This window comes from Haplochromis burtoni, unplaced genomic scaffold (assembly GCF_018398535.1).
Source record: "Haplochromis burtoni strain Fernald_Lab_line unplaced genomic scaffold, NCSU_Asbu1 Contig_719, whole genome shotgun sequence".
Lineage (NCBI taxonomy): Eukaryota > Metazoa > Chordata > Actinopteri > Cichliformes > Cichlidae > Haplochromis > Haplochromis burtoni.
Window position 1 is genome coordinate 38,927 of NW_024583080.1, and position 17,174 is coordinate 56,100.

The 17,174-nt window shown below is 37.2% G+C and overlaps 2 protein-coding genes across 2 annotated transcripts in view; one reads left to right on the forward strand and one right to left on the reverse strand.

Annotated features, from left to right (window-relative positions):
- Positions 1–1,656, forward strand: part of angpt2a (angiopoietin 2a) — a 12,378-nt gene extending 10,722 nt beyond the window's left edge. Inside the window, exon 9 of the mRNA XM_005950119.3 lies at positions 178–1,656. Within this exon, the coding sequence (XP_005950181.1) occupies positions 178–350 (173 nt within the window). The 3' untranslated portion in view covers positions 351–1,656. The remainder of the gene's footprint in view (positions 1–177) is intronic.
- mcph1 (microcephalin 1) overlaps positions 1–15,901 on the reverse strand; it is a 34,393-nt gene extending 18,492 nt beyond the window's left edge. Inside the window, exons 1-13 of the mRNA XM_005950120.3 lie at positions 15,799–15,901; positions 14,424–14,488; positions 12,806–12,897; positions 11,899–12,017; positions 11,658–11,742; positions 11,051–11,162; positions 10,850–10,981; positions 10,667–10,747; positions 8,580–9,677; positions 6,248–6,363; positions 3,156–3,193; positions 2,878–3,040; positions 2,694–2,771 (exon numbers count right to left, since the gene is read on the reverse strand). Coding sequence (XP_005950182.1) covers positions 2,694–2,771; positions 2,878–3,040; positions 3,156–3,193; positions 6,248–6,363; positions 8,580–9,677; positions 10,667–10,747; positions 10,850–10,981; positions 11,051–11,162; positions 11,658–11,742; positions 11,899–12,017; positions 12,806–12,897; positions 14,424–14,457 — 2,148 coding nt within the window. The 5' untranslated portion in view covers positions 14,458–14,488; positions 15,799–15,901. The remainder of the gene's footprint in view (positions 1–2,693; positions 2,772–2,877; positions 3,041–3,155; positions 3,194–6,247; positions 6,364–8,579; positions 9,678–10,666; positions 10,748–10,849; positions 10,982–11,050; positions 11,163–11,657; positions 11,743–11,898; positions 12,018–12,805; positions 12,898–14,423; positions 14,489–15,798) is intronic.
- Positions 15,902–17,174: the final 1,273 nt, after the last annotated feature.

The window sequence follows — 17,174 nt, forward strand, 5'->3', positions numbered from 1 at the left end:
CACCCCCACCCCCAATGTAGGCAGCTCAAGCCTACATTAGACATAACTGTCCTTACAATCTGTTGTTTTGTATAATGGATCTAAACAAGCAGATTAGTTGTAATGTGTCTAAACACAAACTTACCACCTCTAAAAAAAGTACACAACAGTTAAATTAATAATGTTTTTCTATTGTAGGCTGGTGGTTTGATGCCTGTGGTCCGTCCAACTTGAATGGGATGTATTACCAAAAGGGCCAAAATGCCAATCGCTTCAATGGAATCAAATGGTACTACTGGAAAGGCTCAGGCTACTCACTGAAGACCACTACAATGATGATCCAGCCAGCAGACTTCTCGGGTTCCCTTTGAACAGTCAGATTAAAGAAAATGGGAACAACAAGACCAAAAATAAAAATTCTCAAGGGATCCAAAACACTTTGTGCGTATATTTTTATACACCTTTGTGCATCTTTCTGTGGTAGATTTTGAAATATGGAGAGTCACAGCAATACACATAGCTGTAGTATTTACAGTTATTTGAATAGTAATTAAAATGAGTTATATTAAAATGTATTAAAATATATTAAAATATCGGTCAGGCTCTATTCAGCTAGCTTATCAGATTCATTTAATTTCTTTGAATCACTTTAACAGTTGAACTATTTTTTAAAAACAGCTGCCAATGTCATTGTATAATAGAGACGATGGTACAAAATGCTGATAAACATCTGGTGAAAGGTTTTTTTGCATTGTCAACATTTTTCAAAATGTAAATGTTAATGTAAAAATACCACAAAATGTTTCTCTTATGATAACAATGTTTTGCTATAGAGATTATATGTACATTTGTTGTTTAATTTATAAGTAGATTTTAAGGTTGGTTTTAAACTTTATCATATAAGAAAGGAGATTTCTTATAGCTAGTTATTAATTTTATTGCACATGAAGGGAAATTAATTATTTTAATATAATTCTACAGTACTGGGAATGTTTTTTAATCTGCATTTTTATATAATGGTTCTTTTGAAGCTACAACAAACTACAACAAAGAAAAATTGGACAAGTTTGGAAGTGTAACTTTTCACCAGTTAACACTGGCCTTAGGAGATTAGGACATGTAATGCTTGAGTAGCTGTTATAAACCTGATATTGAATGTTAAAAATCAACCACAAGGCAGAGAGGTTGATTCTGCATTGTAGTGGGTGACATAATAGTTAAGCATAAGTCATGTGACAAAGAATAAACAGCCTTGTGGATGCTGATCTGCCATACAGCTAAAGTGTTGTTTAAGATCTTTCAAATCTTTCTGTCATTTTATCTTTTCCACAATACACAATAAATTCTACATGCTACAAAACTTGTGATTTTATTGTTGCCATTAATAGATTCAGCTGCACATTTCAGATTTAAAGCCTCAAAGGACCAATGCATGTTTAGCTACTGATGGTAAGCTAGAATGAGAAAAGCCATTGAAAGATGTAGAGCAACAAACTTGACTGTAAGACGACAGTTGAGTAATGTAATAAGTAATGTATAAAAACATCAGGGAAATGACGCAATCGAGAACAGAGTAGATTTTCCAGTGTTTGTCGTCGTAAAATTTCATAAAAAATAAACCAAAAAACGATTTAAATCCATTTTTGGATGTTTGTCTAGAATTTTTCAAACTGTAAGAAATATAAAAAAGTGACTTAAGCCTGGTTTTCACGTGCTGCATTATATATAGATAAACTGATTCAGTTTGTAACGATATTTCAAGAGATATTAGACTGATGCAAACCTCCTCTTATTCTAGTAAAGAGTAGTGTTGATCATTTGATTTACACCACTTTATTGCTGGCCTAATGCAGAGACTGTAGAGGGATAGTTAAGAGTAGATCCATCACGGCTACAAAGATTTGAATTGGTAGAAAAATGGCATAGCACCTGGCTACATGCTTTTGGAATAAAATAAATAAAAAATAACAAAAGAGAACCAAATTTTTATCACAAATTATCTGACAGAATAAAAAAAAAACAAAAGACAATACTATTAAAATCTGTTTCTATGATTAACTGGCCACAGCTGAAGGAACACCACACCACACAATAGAGGCCACAAGAATTGAATGAAAAAGGGAAGCATGTGGTGTGCCAAATGATAAAAGGCCATGGAGATATAAAATATTTGATCTGTCACAACAAAAGCCATCAGGCAATTTTAAGAGGAAACATGCTGACATTCGTCTACATTAAGACCCCAAGTCTTTCCTTGCAGGGCAGGACAGGACAGTGATTCATGAATGGCAAGTGCAGGAAGAGGCAACATCCACAATTCACACAGGATGCTTTAGGAAAAACAAGCCTACTGTAAATGGATGACTGGCAGTAATGAGACTTAAAGCATGAGTGGAATGCTTTCTAGATTATGTTTAAGGTGCCACTAAAATCTCTAAAATATAAGTCCTGGAAAAATAAAAAATATCTTTTATTGCATTTGGAGAGTAATAAATTGGAGAAGAGATTATTTAATACTGTTGAGTCATATCTGAAAAAGGCTTTAATCTCAACAGGATTTTGAAGTAGTTAAACCAATAACGATGTGAAGATAAGACGATACAGCTTTTTTTACCCTACTGGAAAAAATAAAAAGCTTTCCTGTAAACTCAATGCTGGTAGTAAATCTGTCAAAGACCCTTTTACTAGTACTGTTTGAGTAGTTCTGAACTTACCTGTGCTGCAGGAAATTGATCTGAAAGTTCATACGGCTCCTCTGGAATCCACTGCCTTTGCTCCAAAGACCAGAGTATCTACTCAAAAGAAAACATTTCAATTAGAGATAAGACAGAATCACCCCCCATCTTAACTTTGAAATAATATCAAATGACATCTTTCAAGCATTTATGGTCGACGTACCCATTCAAATGAGAGGATCCAGCAGCCACGAGCTATACCCAGCAAAATATTGAGAGTCCGCCTGTGTTCCCCAGACACCACATGAGTTGTGCTTTCACAAACACGGTCAACAATTAAAAAACCACCGAGTGCTTTCACCACTTGAACCACTGTGTTCTGCTTCCTACAAGAGACGAATAATAAGAATTAGATGCCTTCTTTTACCAACTTGTCAATTAACACAATAAAATTAAAGAATATGAAGCTGGTGGTATTCAAAGAAGCACATGCCTACTTACTCAGTAGGCATGCTTGTCATGACGAGTGTTCTCAGTGCCTGCAAGAAACATGAACCCAAAAAGCTTACAAGAATGAACAAATCTGTGTTCACATAAATGACAACCACACACTGCCAGCAAATGTTTGAAATGTCTGTGTTCATTGGTTTCACACCTCTTGTATTTTTCTTGGCTACTTATAATCCTTAGTGTTACAGGAACAGCCATCACATTTTTGGCAATCAAGCATAAGTGGAGTAGATACAGCGTTTTGATTAAAAATGAATATTTGGATTCATTTGTTTCTTGGCTTGTGTTTAATAGGGACACAAATCAGAGAGGAAGAGAGAAATCTGTGAACAACAATCTTCACTTTAAAGTAGCCAAGCAGCAGCTACACAAAGAGACCAGGAAACTGAAACTGCGTATTATATCTCTTTTGTGTGTAAATATTGTAATTTGATTTTTGTTGAATGATGCAGCACTGAACAAGTAAAAGAGTTTTTCTTTCAGTGGCAGTGCACTTTTTTTTACAAACCAGCTGAATGTTTTGTTGCATTGATGCAAAAACGTCACGGCCATGGAAAGATGAAAAACACTTTCAGAGACGCTGACTACTGTAACAACAGTAAATGTACAGCCTGGTGGATGTGGTCTATTTAACCACATGCCTGGCACTAATACAGAAAAATATCAGCAGCACAAACACCTAACCACAAACAGGACCACCAGACCTTTCCTGCCACACACTGATGTCAGCCCCCACCAAGCTGGAAGTCAGGGGTTAAGGTCTGCTGAGAACAGTAGAGCCAAAACCGTCCACGAGCTGACCCCATGCTGGTCAAAAAACACATTATCACCAAGAAGGCCCCTTGGGAAGGCAGTCAGTAGTTGTGTCACTATTTTGATATTGCAATTTATTTTATAGACATTGAATGACTGGGGGAAAAAAGTTGATGAAACAAGCTCATTTTAAATTCTTTCAAGCCAAGTCAAACAACTGAAAGTATGTGCAGATACTCTGAAAGTAGCCTTAAAGAAACTACCTTATGCAGTGGTCATGTTCTGGCACAAGAAAAGGGCAATGAGAATGAATTAGCCTCTGACAAAGAGCTGGTGTGAACCAGCAAAGCGGCAGAGCACAAACACTTGCAGCACAAATGAAGGAAATTCTTCTCAGTATGACTAGATCTCCTTGATGGCAACTATTCAGCACAAAGTTAAAATGAAGCAGTTCAGACAATCACGGAGAGATCAACTGGATCCACTGAGAGCCAACAACAATAAAACAGCCTGGTTATTACTTGCTGCAACACAGAATAATTTACATGAACATTAGTGATGTTTACATAATATTTCTTGAGCATGTTAGAGAGTTGTTTAACCTATAATAAACTAGGAAAACGATAGGGATGATATACCAGCAACTTTGATAGGTACATCTGTTTAAACTGAGCAACAGAGTGGGGAAGAAAGATGATGAAGTGGCACTATTGTTGGTGCCAGAAGAGGGTTTACAGAGAAGGGTCGCAGAACGTGGAAATTCTCTGAGTAGGGATGCGAATTGATAAGAAGTCAGTGATTCCGTGTAATGTGCCATGTTACAAAGCTAAAACTGGTTTCCTGAACAAAATGAGTTCACTGTGCTCAAATGGCCAACACTTTCACCTGATCTCAACCCAATAGAGGACCTTTGGGATGTAGCGAAACGCAAGATTCACAACATGAATGTGCAGCTGATAAATGTGGTCAATTATGTGATGCTATCATGTCAACATGGACCAAAATCTCTGAGCAATGTTTCTAGCATCTTGCTGTTTTTCTGTGCAGTGAAGAAATAAAGCAAAAACCAAAAGCAGATCCAACCCAGTATTAGCAAGGTGTACCTAACAAAGAGACCAGTAAGTGTACATCCACAGCTTTAGTGCCTTAGACATAAAATCACAAAGTAAACTGACAATGCCAAAATATGATCTTTTAAAGAACTGCATCTTTGTGAGATATCTGAGAACACGCAAAGGTAGGAAGTGTAAGACAAAAGAAGAGCAAAGGTCCCATTAACATCTGAGTTGTATTTAATAAGTATAAGCTGATGACATGTCCAGAACTTTAAAATTATGTTACAAATTTGCAGTTTTAACCTAAAGCTGTGTAATATGAGTTTTAACTTTTATATAAGCACTTTTAAAGATAAGACAAGAAATTATATCTGATGACTGTATTTCTCAGGACTATAGGGAGATTAATCCATCATCACAATCTTTACAAAACCAAAACAACAATTACAACCTCTTTGTAATCAAGCTATAATAAAGTTAACTAATAAAAGATCCTCTGGGGATATGACATCATTTTCATCTACAGCTTGTTGAGGTTACGAGTGTAACGAAAACACAACCCAGGTGCATTTCACAAGCACAAGGAAGTTGTATGGTACCATCACAGAGGCAAAACACAGGAAACCCTAAGGAGCCGACAGTACAGTTAGTAGCGTCAAACGCCTACAGCCATGGAAGTGTATGACCTTATGGAGGAAATACTTATTAGGAAGTTACACACACAAGCGATGTTTGGTTTACTTCCTAAACTTCCTATATTACAGACAAACATGGGGAAAATAATCTTTTTGTTCTCTTACACCATGTTCCCTTTTATCTATCTATGTGACGAAGGAAGATAAACAATGGGCTGTACAAAGCCCACACTGGCTGTAAGCTGGAAGTAACCACAGCCACTAAACTAAAGAAAGAAAAGTAATATCAATGTGTGTCTGAAAGGGTTAATATAGGCAATTTAGCTGGCAACAAAGCACAATAAAGAAAGCGACTATATAAATACGAAAATAAGAGATTTATAATTAAAACTGCAAACTCCCATACACGAGCAATATCTTTAATGACTCAGTAAACCTCCCACTGGTGGCATTATACTTGTAACATCCTGTTTTTTGCAATTGCTTTCCAATTTTCCCACAACACAGTAGGAAATGTACCGTAAACACGCATTGTTCAGTGCAAAAATAATGTCTTTCAATTAAGGCATGGAGACTAAACTGTCAAACTGAAGAGTTGAATTCAATTACACATTTAGAACCAGATGTGATGTCTTCTTACCTTTGTTTTGTTAACCATTTTCTGTAGAGTCAAGCTGACTTGCTTATTGTAATTTCCTTCAGCTTCAGTTAGGCTCTCTGCAAAACCAGCTGCAACTGTACATTCATTTCCTCTACCTACATTGGAAAACAAGACAATTTAAAACTGTGTGTGTGTGGTGGTGGGGTGGTTTTACACGAGCTATCACACAGCAGGTGCTGTTTTGTATGTGTGTGCATTCATGTCTGCGCATTTGTGCACAGAAACATTAAATGAAAGCTGCAACTTTACACTACTTACTACCACATGACACTGTGCATTTTGATTTCTCTATAATTTTAACTGATCAGGCTGCCCAGGATTACAACGTGCTTACTTCATTTAGTTCCTGGACAGTAAATAAAGCACTTAAATTTAAATGATCTGTTGATCCATACTTAGTTTCTCCAGGTTTATACTTATCCTGTTGAGGATCTTAGGAGTCAGACCTCAGCATTCATTGGGAAATATGGAAACGGAGCCAATAATCTAACTTGCAACTCGCAAAATGAAACCAGAGAAAACCCACAGTGACATAGGAAGATCACTTTTATGTGCAACTTAAATCTAATTTAACTATGTGCTATATATAAATAAGATATTAGGCCTTTAAAAGTTAAACACACCTACAGATTATTATGAGAGAGCTTTCATAAAGGCCTCATTTGTTTATTAATGTTATCTTGTAAGAACCATGCATTACAAAAATATTTAGACTGGCTGGAATAATTATACTGCAAGCCATGTGAAGCCACACACAAACCCAGGGATTACAGACAACAGTATAAACATCTGTGAAGATTCCCGCCATGTTATCAATATGATTTGTTCAGTTCATAATGAAGTGATTAGAGCAGACCAGACCTTAGTCCTGGCTTCATTTTTAACCCAAACCCCCGAAAAGCTGAGACACTGTAAAATGTAAATAAAAACACAATGTCATGATCTACAAGTCTCATAAAGCCACATTTTATTCACAGTAGAACAGAGAAATCATCTCAAATCTTTAAATTGAGAAATTTTACCATTACATTTTTGTTTTTCTTTTAAAGTTCATTTTGAATTGTATACCAGCAACATGTCTCAAAAAAGCTAGGTCCATGTTTTCCACTGTGTTGCATCCTCTCTTGGTTTAATATGAGTCTATAAACATTTGGGAACTGAGGAGACCAGTTGCTGGACTTTTGAGAGATGAATGTTGTCCCATACTTGTCTGACATAGAATTCTAGCTCCTTAACAGTCCTTGATCTTCTTTCCAGATTTTGTATTTCACAAGTCAGTTCAGCACCCAGACTTTGTAAAGCCACTGTGTTGTAAGAGATTGAGTATGCAGTTTGGCATCATCTTGCTGAAATATAAAAAGCTTTCCCTCACAAACATGTTTGTTGTGCGGGAAGATTTTCCTCTGCAACTTATCTATATCCACACACCTTTCCAGCACTGATGGCACCTTTCCAGATGTGCAAACTGCCAATTCCATAAGCATTAATGCACCCTTAGACTATCAGAGATGCAGTCTTTTAAAGTGAGTGCTGACAAGCCAGATTGCCCCATTCCTCTTTAGGCCAGAGGATGTGACATCCATGTTTTCCAAAGAAATTTCAAATGTTTATTCATCAGACCACAGAATAATTTTCCACTTTAAATGAGTCCTGAATCATTTTCAGATAAGACCTTTTTGCAGCACTGAGCTTTAATCTGCATTTGTGGATGGCATGGCAACCTGTGTTCAAAGACAATGATTTCTAGAAGTGTTCATGAGCCCATGCAGTCATTTCCTTGTTAGAACCATGCCAGTTTTAATGCAGGGCTGCCTGAGGGCCTAAAAATCACAGGCATGCAGTATCGATTTTTAGCCCTAATTTCTCCAGTAACTGGAGAAAAAGATATTCATAGTATAGCATAGTCTCCAAAACTTCAATATTCTGAAATTGGTCCACAAGTTTTAGTTGTTTTTTTATGCAGATTGGTGACTCTCTGCCTAAGATGTTTTGTATAAAAGTTAGACCTGTTGCCAACAAACCTTATCAGTTTAGTAGTATTTCTCTAGCAGTTTCTTTTCAAACCTCTTGTCCATTCGATGCTATTTGAAACGTGTTGCTGCATTCAAAATCCAAATGAGCTCATATCTTTCATGAAATGCAAAATGTCTAAGTTTATGTCTAAGATTATTTTATGAGACTGGCAAATCATTTTATTGTTTTTATTTAATTCTTACATAGCATCTGAACTTTTTTTTTATTTTATTTTTTTTAAAAAAGAACTGGGGTTGTATTATTACACTTTCTAAATTCTGGCAGCCATACTACTCACTTTCCACAATCTGAGAAGGAACATTGAAATCAGAGTTTTTCTGCAGCTCTGGCACAGCTTTAAACTCGGGCAACATCGTTTGTTGGCCTGAAGTCGATGCACTTCTTCTTTCTGTTGTTTCACTTGTAGCTTTATCGATGGTTGTAAATGTTGAGGTACTTTGTCTTCGCTTTTTCCCCGTTGGCTTTTTATTAACGCTTGGACTATCCAACATAGGCAAAGATTCTTCCCCTTGATGAGTTTGGGTCTCAATGCTAGTTTCAGACTGCTGATCAAAATGTTTACCAGTGTCACTTTCTTCCAGTTTCCTCTTTTTTTGACCCTTCGGTCCAAAGATTTCACTTCTTTGTTTTCTATTCGTTGGGAGAGTATCCAAGTTAAAAGGTATTTTAATATCGCTTGCCACCGGTAGATTAAGTGACCGATGTCTTTGTTTTCTCTGGCTATGTTTAGCTGAAGAGAAATAGTCCTCAAACATGTCATCACCTCTGTCAGCCGTACCGGGGGTGCCACATTTGTGTTCACTGGATGAAGTGAAAGATCGTACCAATGCTGAAAATGACTGTTGAGCCCGTTTGGGGTTTTTCTGTCCTGAAGCAGCACCACCTTGTACAGGTGATGAGAGGCAGCTAGAGGATTCTAGAGTGTCAGGAAAAATATGGGATTTGGTCTCTGCTATAGCGTTTACTTTTGTGTTTTTTTGTTTTCTTTTCTCAGATTTATTAGGTGTTAATTTAGGTGACTTTATCTGTGATTGGGTTCCTTCTTTCTGATCGTTCTTACTGTTGTCAGACTTCCTGTCCTGACAAGGACTTTGTAAAAAATCTATTGATTTGTCTTTATCCATTTCTTTTTTTCTAACCAAGGTCCTCCGTGACTTTTTTTGTTTATTTCCTTCTTCATGCTCAGGGTCAGGGCAGGCAGGCACACTTATGACCTGTTCAGCCACATGATGGTTGGGTGAGAGGCAGTCTTTCCTGTGGGACAGCTCAAGATGTTCATGGTCTCTGACATCTGTGTGTGTTCTCCCCTCTTCCTTATCAGGTGAGTAACCAAGTTCAGGAACAGAAGCACTGGAATCATCGTCTGACTGGTCATCTATGTAGGAGAAAGAATAACAGTACACTTTACACAGAAACAAAAATGTTAAGGTGTAATAGTAATAGTAATAATAATAATAATAAATCAATTGTTTCATACTTATTTTAACCACCTTCTGTCCATTGTTTTGCTCTGCAGTGTGGCTGATTACTAATAATTCTCGCCCTTATACAAATATGTAAATACAAAATATACGGGCAGCTGTTTGCCTTTCACACATCCAGATTGAACACTACACCCCCACAGTAATTGCCCGGAGTGGTAAAACTAAATAACAGGTGGTGAAGAGAACTGTATATATATAACAAAATAAAAACACCAGGATATCTTCTTAGGAGAGGACACTACAAAGCAACACTGTACTGCAGTCACCATAAATCTATCCAAAGGCTCTTGATTACCCTCTTGATTACAGTATCTTTTTCTTTGTGTGTGTTCTGTTCTTGGCAATCCAAAACAGTCAATAAAGATGTCCCTAAGGGAACAGTGAAATTTAATTCTATTCGCTGTACACAGAAACTCAACACTGTATTGGTGAATTTAATGTAAGATGTACCATTTTGTTTGCCAACTGCAGCACTATACAACAGGTTCTCTCTTACAGGTTGTTTCTGAAATCCCTTCAGACATTTCCTGTTTAATTTTAAATGAATACATTTCACTAGAACATGTACTATTGATGTTTCCAATCCTACTGATGCACTAAATGGGCATCTAATGGATACAGTCTGGCATTATAAATAGGAATCTGGCTTGAGAGCTCTTACTGTTACGAGGGAAACAATGCTGGTCTTGTATTTGAGAAAACAAAAAGAAAAACTGGCTGAAAAAGAAAAAAGAAAATAAACCATCCTGTCTAAATTCGATTACAGACCCCTTTCCTTTCTTAGCAATATACAAGCTTACTTTCTGTGTTAGGAAGGATAAATATCACACTACCATTGCCTGTAGATCGATATATCAATAACAGCACCCAGTTTTCTTACATATTAATTTGAGGACACTCGGTGAGCTCCCAAGAGAAGGCTTCAATCTGGTGGGTGAGGGAGATTCAGCCATTTGTGAAGCTGAAAGGCAGTGACATTTTCATGAGTTGGCTTCCTTTCAAAGATCCTGAAGTGTTTTAAGTCTGTCAGTCCATCAGGCTGTTCACCTGCTGCTGCACTTACCTGTGGGCGAAAGGTTTTCTCGTTTATCCTTCATGTCTTTCAAACGCTGAGCCATATATTCTGACCTTTTAAAAGCAGGGCTATAAACTATTCCATTCTCCTCGTCAATAATGATGGGTGACACGTCTGTAACTGTGAAGAAAAGAAAGTATGAAATGGCAGACAAAAAATAAAAAATCCACTGCTGTTATAGCCTTTTACCTATTGGTTCTTTTGGAGCAAAGTCTTTCATCATCTTATCTAATTTCTTCCTCATGCGCCTGTCATTTTCAGGTGTCCTCTCTGGAGAATCTTTTGGCTGCATGCAACGATGCTACGTGAAGCAAAGACAAACAGAATATATTTTTGAATAGTTTTAGATGAAAATCACTGATTTTAACACACAGATTACAGTAAACACACAGGTGAACGATCAACATAAACAGGACACACAGACAGGTGATAAGAGCAACAATTAATTTATTTTTCATTAATTTTCAGTGACTTCTTGCTCAAAGGGAATCGGCAAAATAGCACAAACAGCATAACCGAACCACTCCACTCCCTGACTGGCAGGTTTTTCTTGGCTCACAATTGTCTTTGGGGATTAAATGCATAATAACAGCTGGTACACATATTTAAAATAAAGAGTGTGTTACCTTGAAACAATCAGACTTAATTTAGTGACTTCTCTGTATTTATACATCAGGATAAATAGAAATGAGAATATTCACACTTATTTATTCACACTAGTGATCCCAAATAAACACACTGCTTATTTACAGCTTACAATAAGATAAACATAATCATCGAGGTGCATCTCACTCACTTTCTTGTTCTTCAGCACAGGATTGCTTTCATCATTTAACGCTGGATATAACTTCTCATCCACACGGACGCCATCATCATAACATCTGAAGATCATTTCACAAAAAATTAGAAAAGGCACACAACACCTTAAAAAGGCTTCATGACAGCACAATAATAACAAAAAAAACAAAAACAAAACAAACAAAAACATGATGGACCCTTAAATTCAAAACTACTAACCTCTTGAGTATAATTCTTACCTTCCTATCCACAGAACAGAGACGAGATGCACATTACTTTTTTTGGCTTTTCTCCACGTTGCTGGATGACCATTTTTGAAGACTACATGTGTAACTTGCTTATTGAAGGTTTTTGATACCTGTAAAACAAGGGTAAAAGACCTGGAGTTGATTCCAACTGTTGAATTAGCTGCTTACAGGAAATCTAAATATGAGCCCCAAACAGATGTTCATGCAAATAATGCAGGCAAAGCAAAACACCCCCCCCCAAAAAAAAAAAATGGAAAAATGAATATTCTGGTAAATCCTTAAAGGGAAGGAATGCACTGGCCAGCTCAGGAGCATTGAAAGATCTGACCAGCCACAGAAAACAACTAATGTGTGGATCATGACAGAATTGTTTTCATGGTTAAGAAATACCTTCTTTTTGAGGTCTTGGTGAATGGAAACGCTTGAGAACAAGATCAGCATAAGGCTTTACCCAAAAATATCTAAAAGAGCCGTCACATTTCAGGAAAAATGGAATCATTGGACAAATGAAACCAAAATTAAGATACGGGTTATGATCCAAAGCACACCAACCCATTTGGAGGCAATGTTACAGCATGGGCGTGTATGGCTGCCAGTGGGTACCAAGTGGCTTACATCATCAGCAACCATTATCAGTGGTTACTGATTATGTGACTGCTGGTAGATGTAGTTGGATGAATTGTGTGTGAAATTAAAAGTGTACTTAGCTACAAACCTCTTGACTGAAAACTGAAAGTCTGCACATAAATCATATCTTGACAGTTTACTTTAAAATTAACTCTGATGGTGTAAAGAGGCAATACTACAAAATTGCCTTGTTGTCTAAAAACGCATGGACCCAACTTTATTTAAACAGTCTGTAAACACAACAAACACTAAAGTGAAAATAATGTCTCACCTGAGCTCCCATTTCCAGGAGCTGCTGAACAAATGGTTTTGAATAGTTTCCTGTTTTGTCGGCTGACCACACATCAACATAGGCAACAACATCTGCAGATACATTGAACAGAGTTGCACACTTAAACCCAAAGTCATAAACCTCATTTTGGATGTATTGCAATTAGGGCTGGGCCATATTATACCGTTCACGGTAATACCGGTATAATGTTAGGCAACGATAGGAAAATGAAATATCGCGATAGAATATGAGTAAAACGCGCATGCGCAGTGCCTTTGTTTTCATACGCACATGGCCGATTGTTGAGTGAAACAGATGAACCAGAATTGGTTTGTAAAAATGGTGCAACTTCAGTGATGTGGAACTGGTTTGGTGTTTGTCCGTCAGATACACGACAAAGCACATTTTTTTGCAGAACATGCAAGCGGCCGTCGTATGTCTATTTGTCGGACTAAGATGCTCTTAAATCTGGGAGTAATCTGGGTCCTAAACCCGTATTCAGGTCAAACGAACACTGCAGCATCACTGAGAGTTAAAAACTGTCTAAATTCTTTCATCTTTAATAAAACGATCAGCATTGCTGCTTTACCAGGTGTAACTATGAAGTTTAACTTCCAGGCATCCATGAAAACAAAATGTTATTACATTTAACGGAGTTAGAAGTTAGCAGGAAGCTAGCGGAAGTTAGCTCGCTAGTTTCGCTAGTTACCTAAGCATGATATAGCATGTTCTGACTGAGAGATTTCTGAAAAAAATCAAACGTACAGCTCTGCTATCACTTCCAACATAAATGAAGACAGGAAACTAAACAGCAGTGACGTTTGTAGGGTTACTGAAGTTGGGCTAGCTGGTATATAATGATGTGCTACGTGATCGCTAGCGACACAGCTATGTTAGCATAACATAAACAGTGAAGCTGGAGGACGAACACTAACACTTTTCCACTTATAAAAGTTAACGTGAAGGTTCCTCATGGTTAGAGACAAATGCAATCGCATGGCAGGATGCTGTAAACGGACCAAACTTCAGTCAGGAGAACAACTGAGATAATCCATCCACAATACGAGGTTAGTCATTAATATACTGCAACAACATGGGAATAGAGCAGCTGCCAGAGAATTCAACATTAATGAATCAATGGTACAGAAGTGGAGGAAGCAAGAAGAATGAGTTTAATAAAGTTTGATTTATCTGACTGCTTTGTTTCGCTTAATGTGCCTTATAATCCTCGTGCACCTTATGGTCCGAAAAATACGTACTGCACACTGCAGTTTAATGTTGCAAAGCACCTCTTTTTAACTTCAGTGGATATTATACATGGTTATGCTCAGGATATGTCAGCCCATTTCTACTGGAAATGCCTTTTGGTTAAACTTTCAGCAAGGAATTTGCATTTGCACTGTTACATTTTTATAAAGCTTTAATGTACATAAAAACCAGCTTCTTGTTTAAGTGAAAATAAATGGAAGGTTGTCTTTTTGCGCTAGTAATGTTGTGGAGTTGTATTTTGTCGCGCATCAATTATATCGTTATCGCAAATTTTCAAATATATATCGTGATAAATATTTTTGGCCATATCGCCCTGCTCTAATTGCAATAACACCAAGATGTGCAATACCTTTAAGAACTGAAGAGTTGGTCGTTGTGGTCATTACTGGCCTCTTTACCTCCAAAACACAGATACTAGAAAATTTTAAAAAAAGACATACTGTGAGCTTGTGACCTAGCAGACCGCATGAATTTTACTCTGTCACACTTTTAAGAACAAGAAAACTGGCTGATTTATATTATTTACAATACCGAGTCACTTGACTAACTTATTGGCCTCAAAAAAAACCCAAAAACAGCATTTTTTGAAATTAAAGTTTAGCTTCATCAATCCAAAGAAATTCTTACTGTGACACAAGGAAACAAGGAAATTGTCCATCCTGGTCCATACTACATCAGAAATGTATCAATGACAGACATCATTCAAGTGTGTCAAGTGTTGAAATCAAAGCCACAAATCAGGAATACGTTAATGTAACTGATTATTTAACTATATAAATAGCATCAATAGTACTGCGGCAGTCTGAGCAGCATAAGTAAGGGATGGTTCAGGGTTACCTGATCCAGTCATAGCTATAAGCTTAATTAAAAAGGATGGGTTTTTTTTAGCCCAACCTTAAAAGTACAATGGTGTACTGCAACAGGATGTTTCTCATTTTAGAGACACTGCCCAGATAAAAGGAACCAGTCCAACACATTTGTTTTATGAGCACACCAAATCAAAAATGACTCCTAGGTTCCTCACAATGTCTCTGGAGGCCAACATATCTGGTTAGACACCATGTTTATCAGATTTTTTACGGTCAAAAATAACAATCTCAGTTTTGTCTGAAGTTGGGGTATCAGATCCTGACAACTTTGTTCTGAACTGAGAATAACAAGCGAGCTGCGTAGTAATGTTGTGTCAAATCAATTATTCAATTACCCCAAGCACTTCTTGATAAATTACTCAAGGCACAGACGCTTGCTGGGGGTACATGCTTAAACTTGTAGCGAATACCACAGCACTGCAAATTATGAATATACTCTCTATGCGAGGTACATACAAAATATATGACGACTTCTGACCTTTGTACTAACTCGTACTTTAAATCAAATTATTAAAACGCTCAATTTTACTGTTAGCTAACTAAACCACCTATTAGTGAAATTGACTCAAGGCAGGTTATCAAACATATGGATATAACATTAGTTACTATGTAGCGTAAAATATATAGGGCAGAGTCGTTAAATTTAACACTTATCAAAGAGCATGAATGAATGCCAATAATGTTAACAAAACCGTTAGGCTGCATTTTGATGCTAAACTCGCGAAGCTAACCATGGTGGCCGTCTATGGTTCATACTTCCGCTGGCACACGCATTTCACTTATTGTGACATTTAGGAGTCCGAAGACGTGAAAGAAGATATAAACACGCACTTCCAGAGGTTGCCGTTGACTTACTTTGTGTGGCAGTCACTTTTAAATCGCACAGTTTCGACCAACAACTCACTCCTGCTTGTATTGTTCGCGCGTGCAGTTTGTGGAAATGATGTATTCTGGGACAAACAGCTATGATTGGTTAATGTGTGACATACGACACTTCCGGTCTAGAAAGGAATGTGGTAGGGCCCCTACAAAGGGTTTGCTTAACCGCGTGTGTCCTTTAATCACAGTTTTTATTAGGTTAAGCTCTGCAAACGCTGAAAATATACTGCTAATCCAAAGAAGACGAGTGTTATGCGGTACCGTTATGATACAAAGTATGAGTTTGTGCCACTTGCTGTTTTGCTCCATGAAGAAAACTCACGATTTAGCCTGCCTAATTAAAAAAATAAATAAATTAATTCAACAATCAGTTAATTTTACTTGATATGCGCAAAGAAAAGGTAGCCATCAGATTTTGTAAGTTACTGCTTTTTTGTTTATTGTGTTGGTTGTTTATGTACACTCGTAAGTATAATGCAAAAATAAATAAGTTTGATGAAATAAAAGAAACAAATAAATCTTTTTAACAATTAATATATGTAATCACAAAATTGAAAACTAACAAGGAAGATAAATAAAGACAATAAATAATAGAAAGATTGTTTTAAAAAGCAGCTTGCAGGTGAATTACATATAAATTCATGACACATGATCTACACTATGTTGGCTTATCTGCATTGACATGCTTATGAATTTTAGTGACATCCTCCTCTTAATCCATAGGGTTTAATATGATTGCAGCTATAATACCGTCAACTCTTCTGGGAAGGCTTTCCCTAAGGTTTAGGAGTGTATTTACTTCTGCAGACTCCAGAAGTGCATCTGTGAGGTCAGACAATGATGTTGGACAAGAAGTGCTGGTTTGCAGCCTCTGCACTAATTCATCTCAAATGTGCTTTGCTGGGTTGTGGTCAGGACAGGCCAGTCAAGTTCTTCCACACCAAACTCGCTAATCCTTCGCTTTGTGCACTGGTGTGCAGCCAGGTTGAACCAATTTGTTCCCACAAAGGTATGAGAATGAAATTGTCCAAAAAGTCTTGGTATGCTGAACCATTTAGAGTTCCTTTAACTAAGGGGCCGATCCCAACTCCCAAAAAACAACTTTACACCATACACCCCCCCTCAACCAGATTTTACACTTGACACAATGCAAACAAGTACTGTTCTCATGGCAACTGCCAAACCTAGACTCCACCATCCGATTGGCAGATGGAGAAGCATGATTTGTCACTCCAGAAAACACATCCCCACTGCTCTAGAGTCCAGTGGCATGTTTTACACTGACACTTTGCATTGCACTTGGTTATGTAAGGCTTGGATGCAGCTGCTCAGCTATGAAAACCCATTCCATG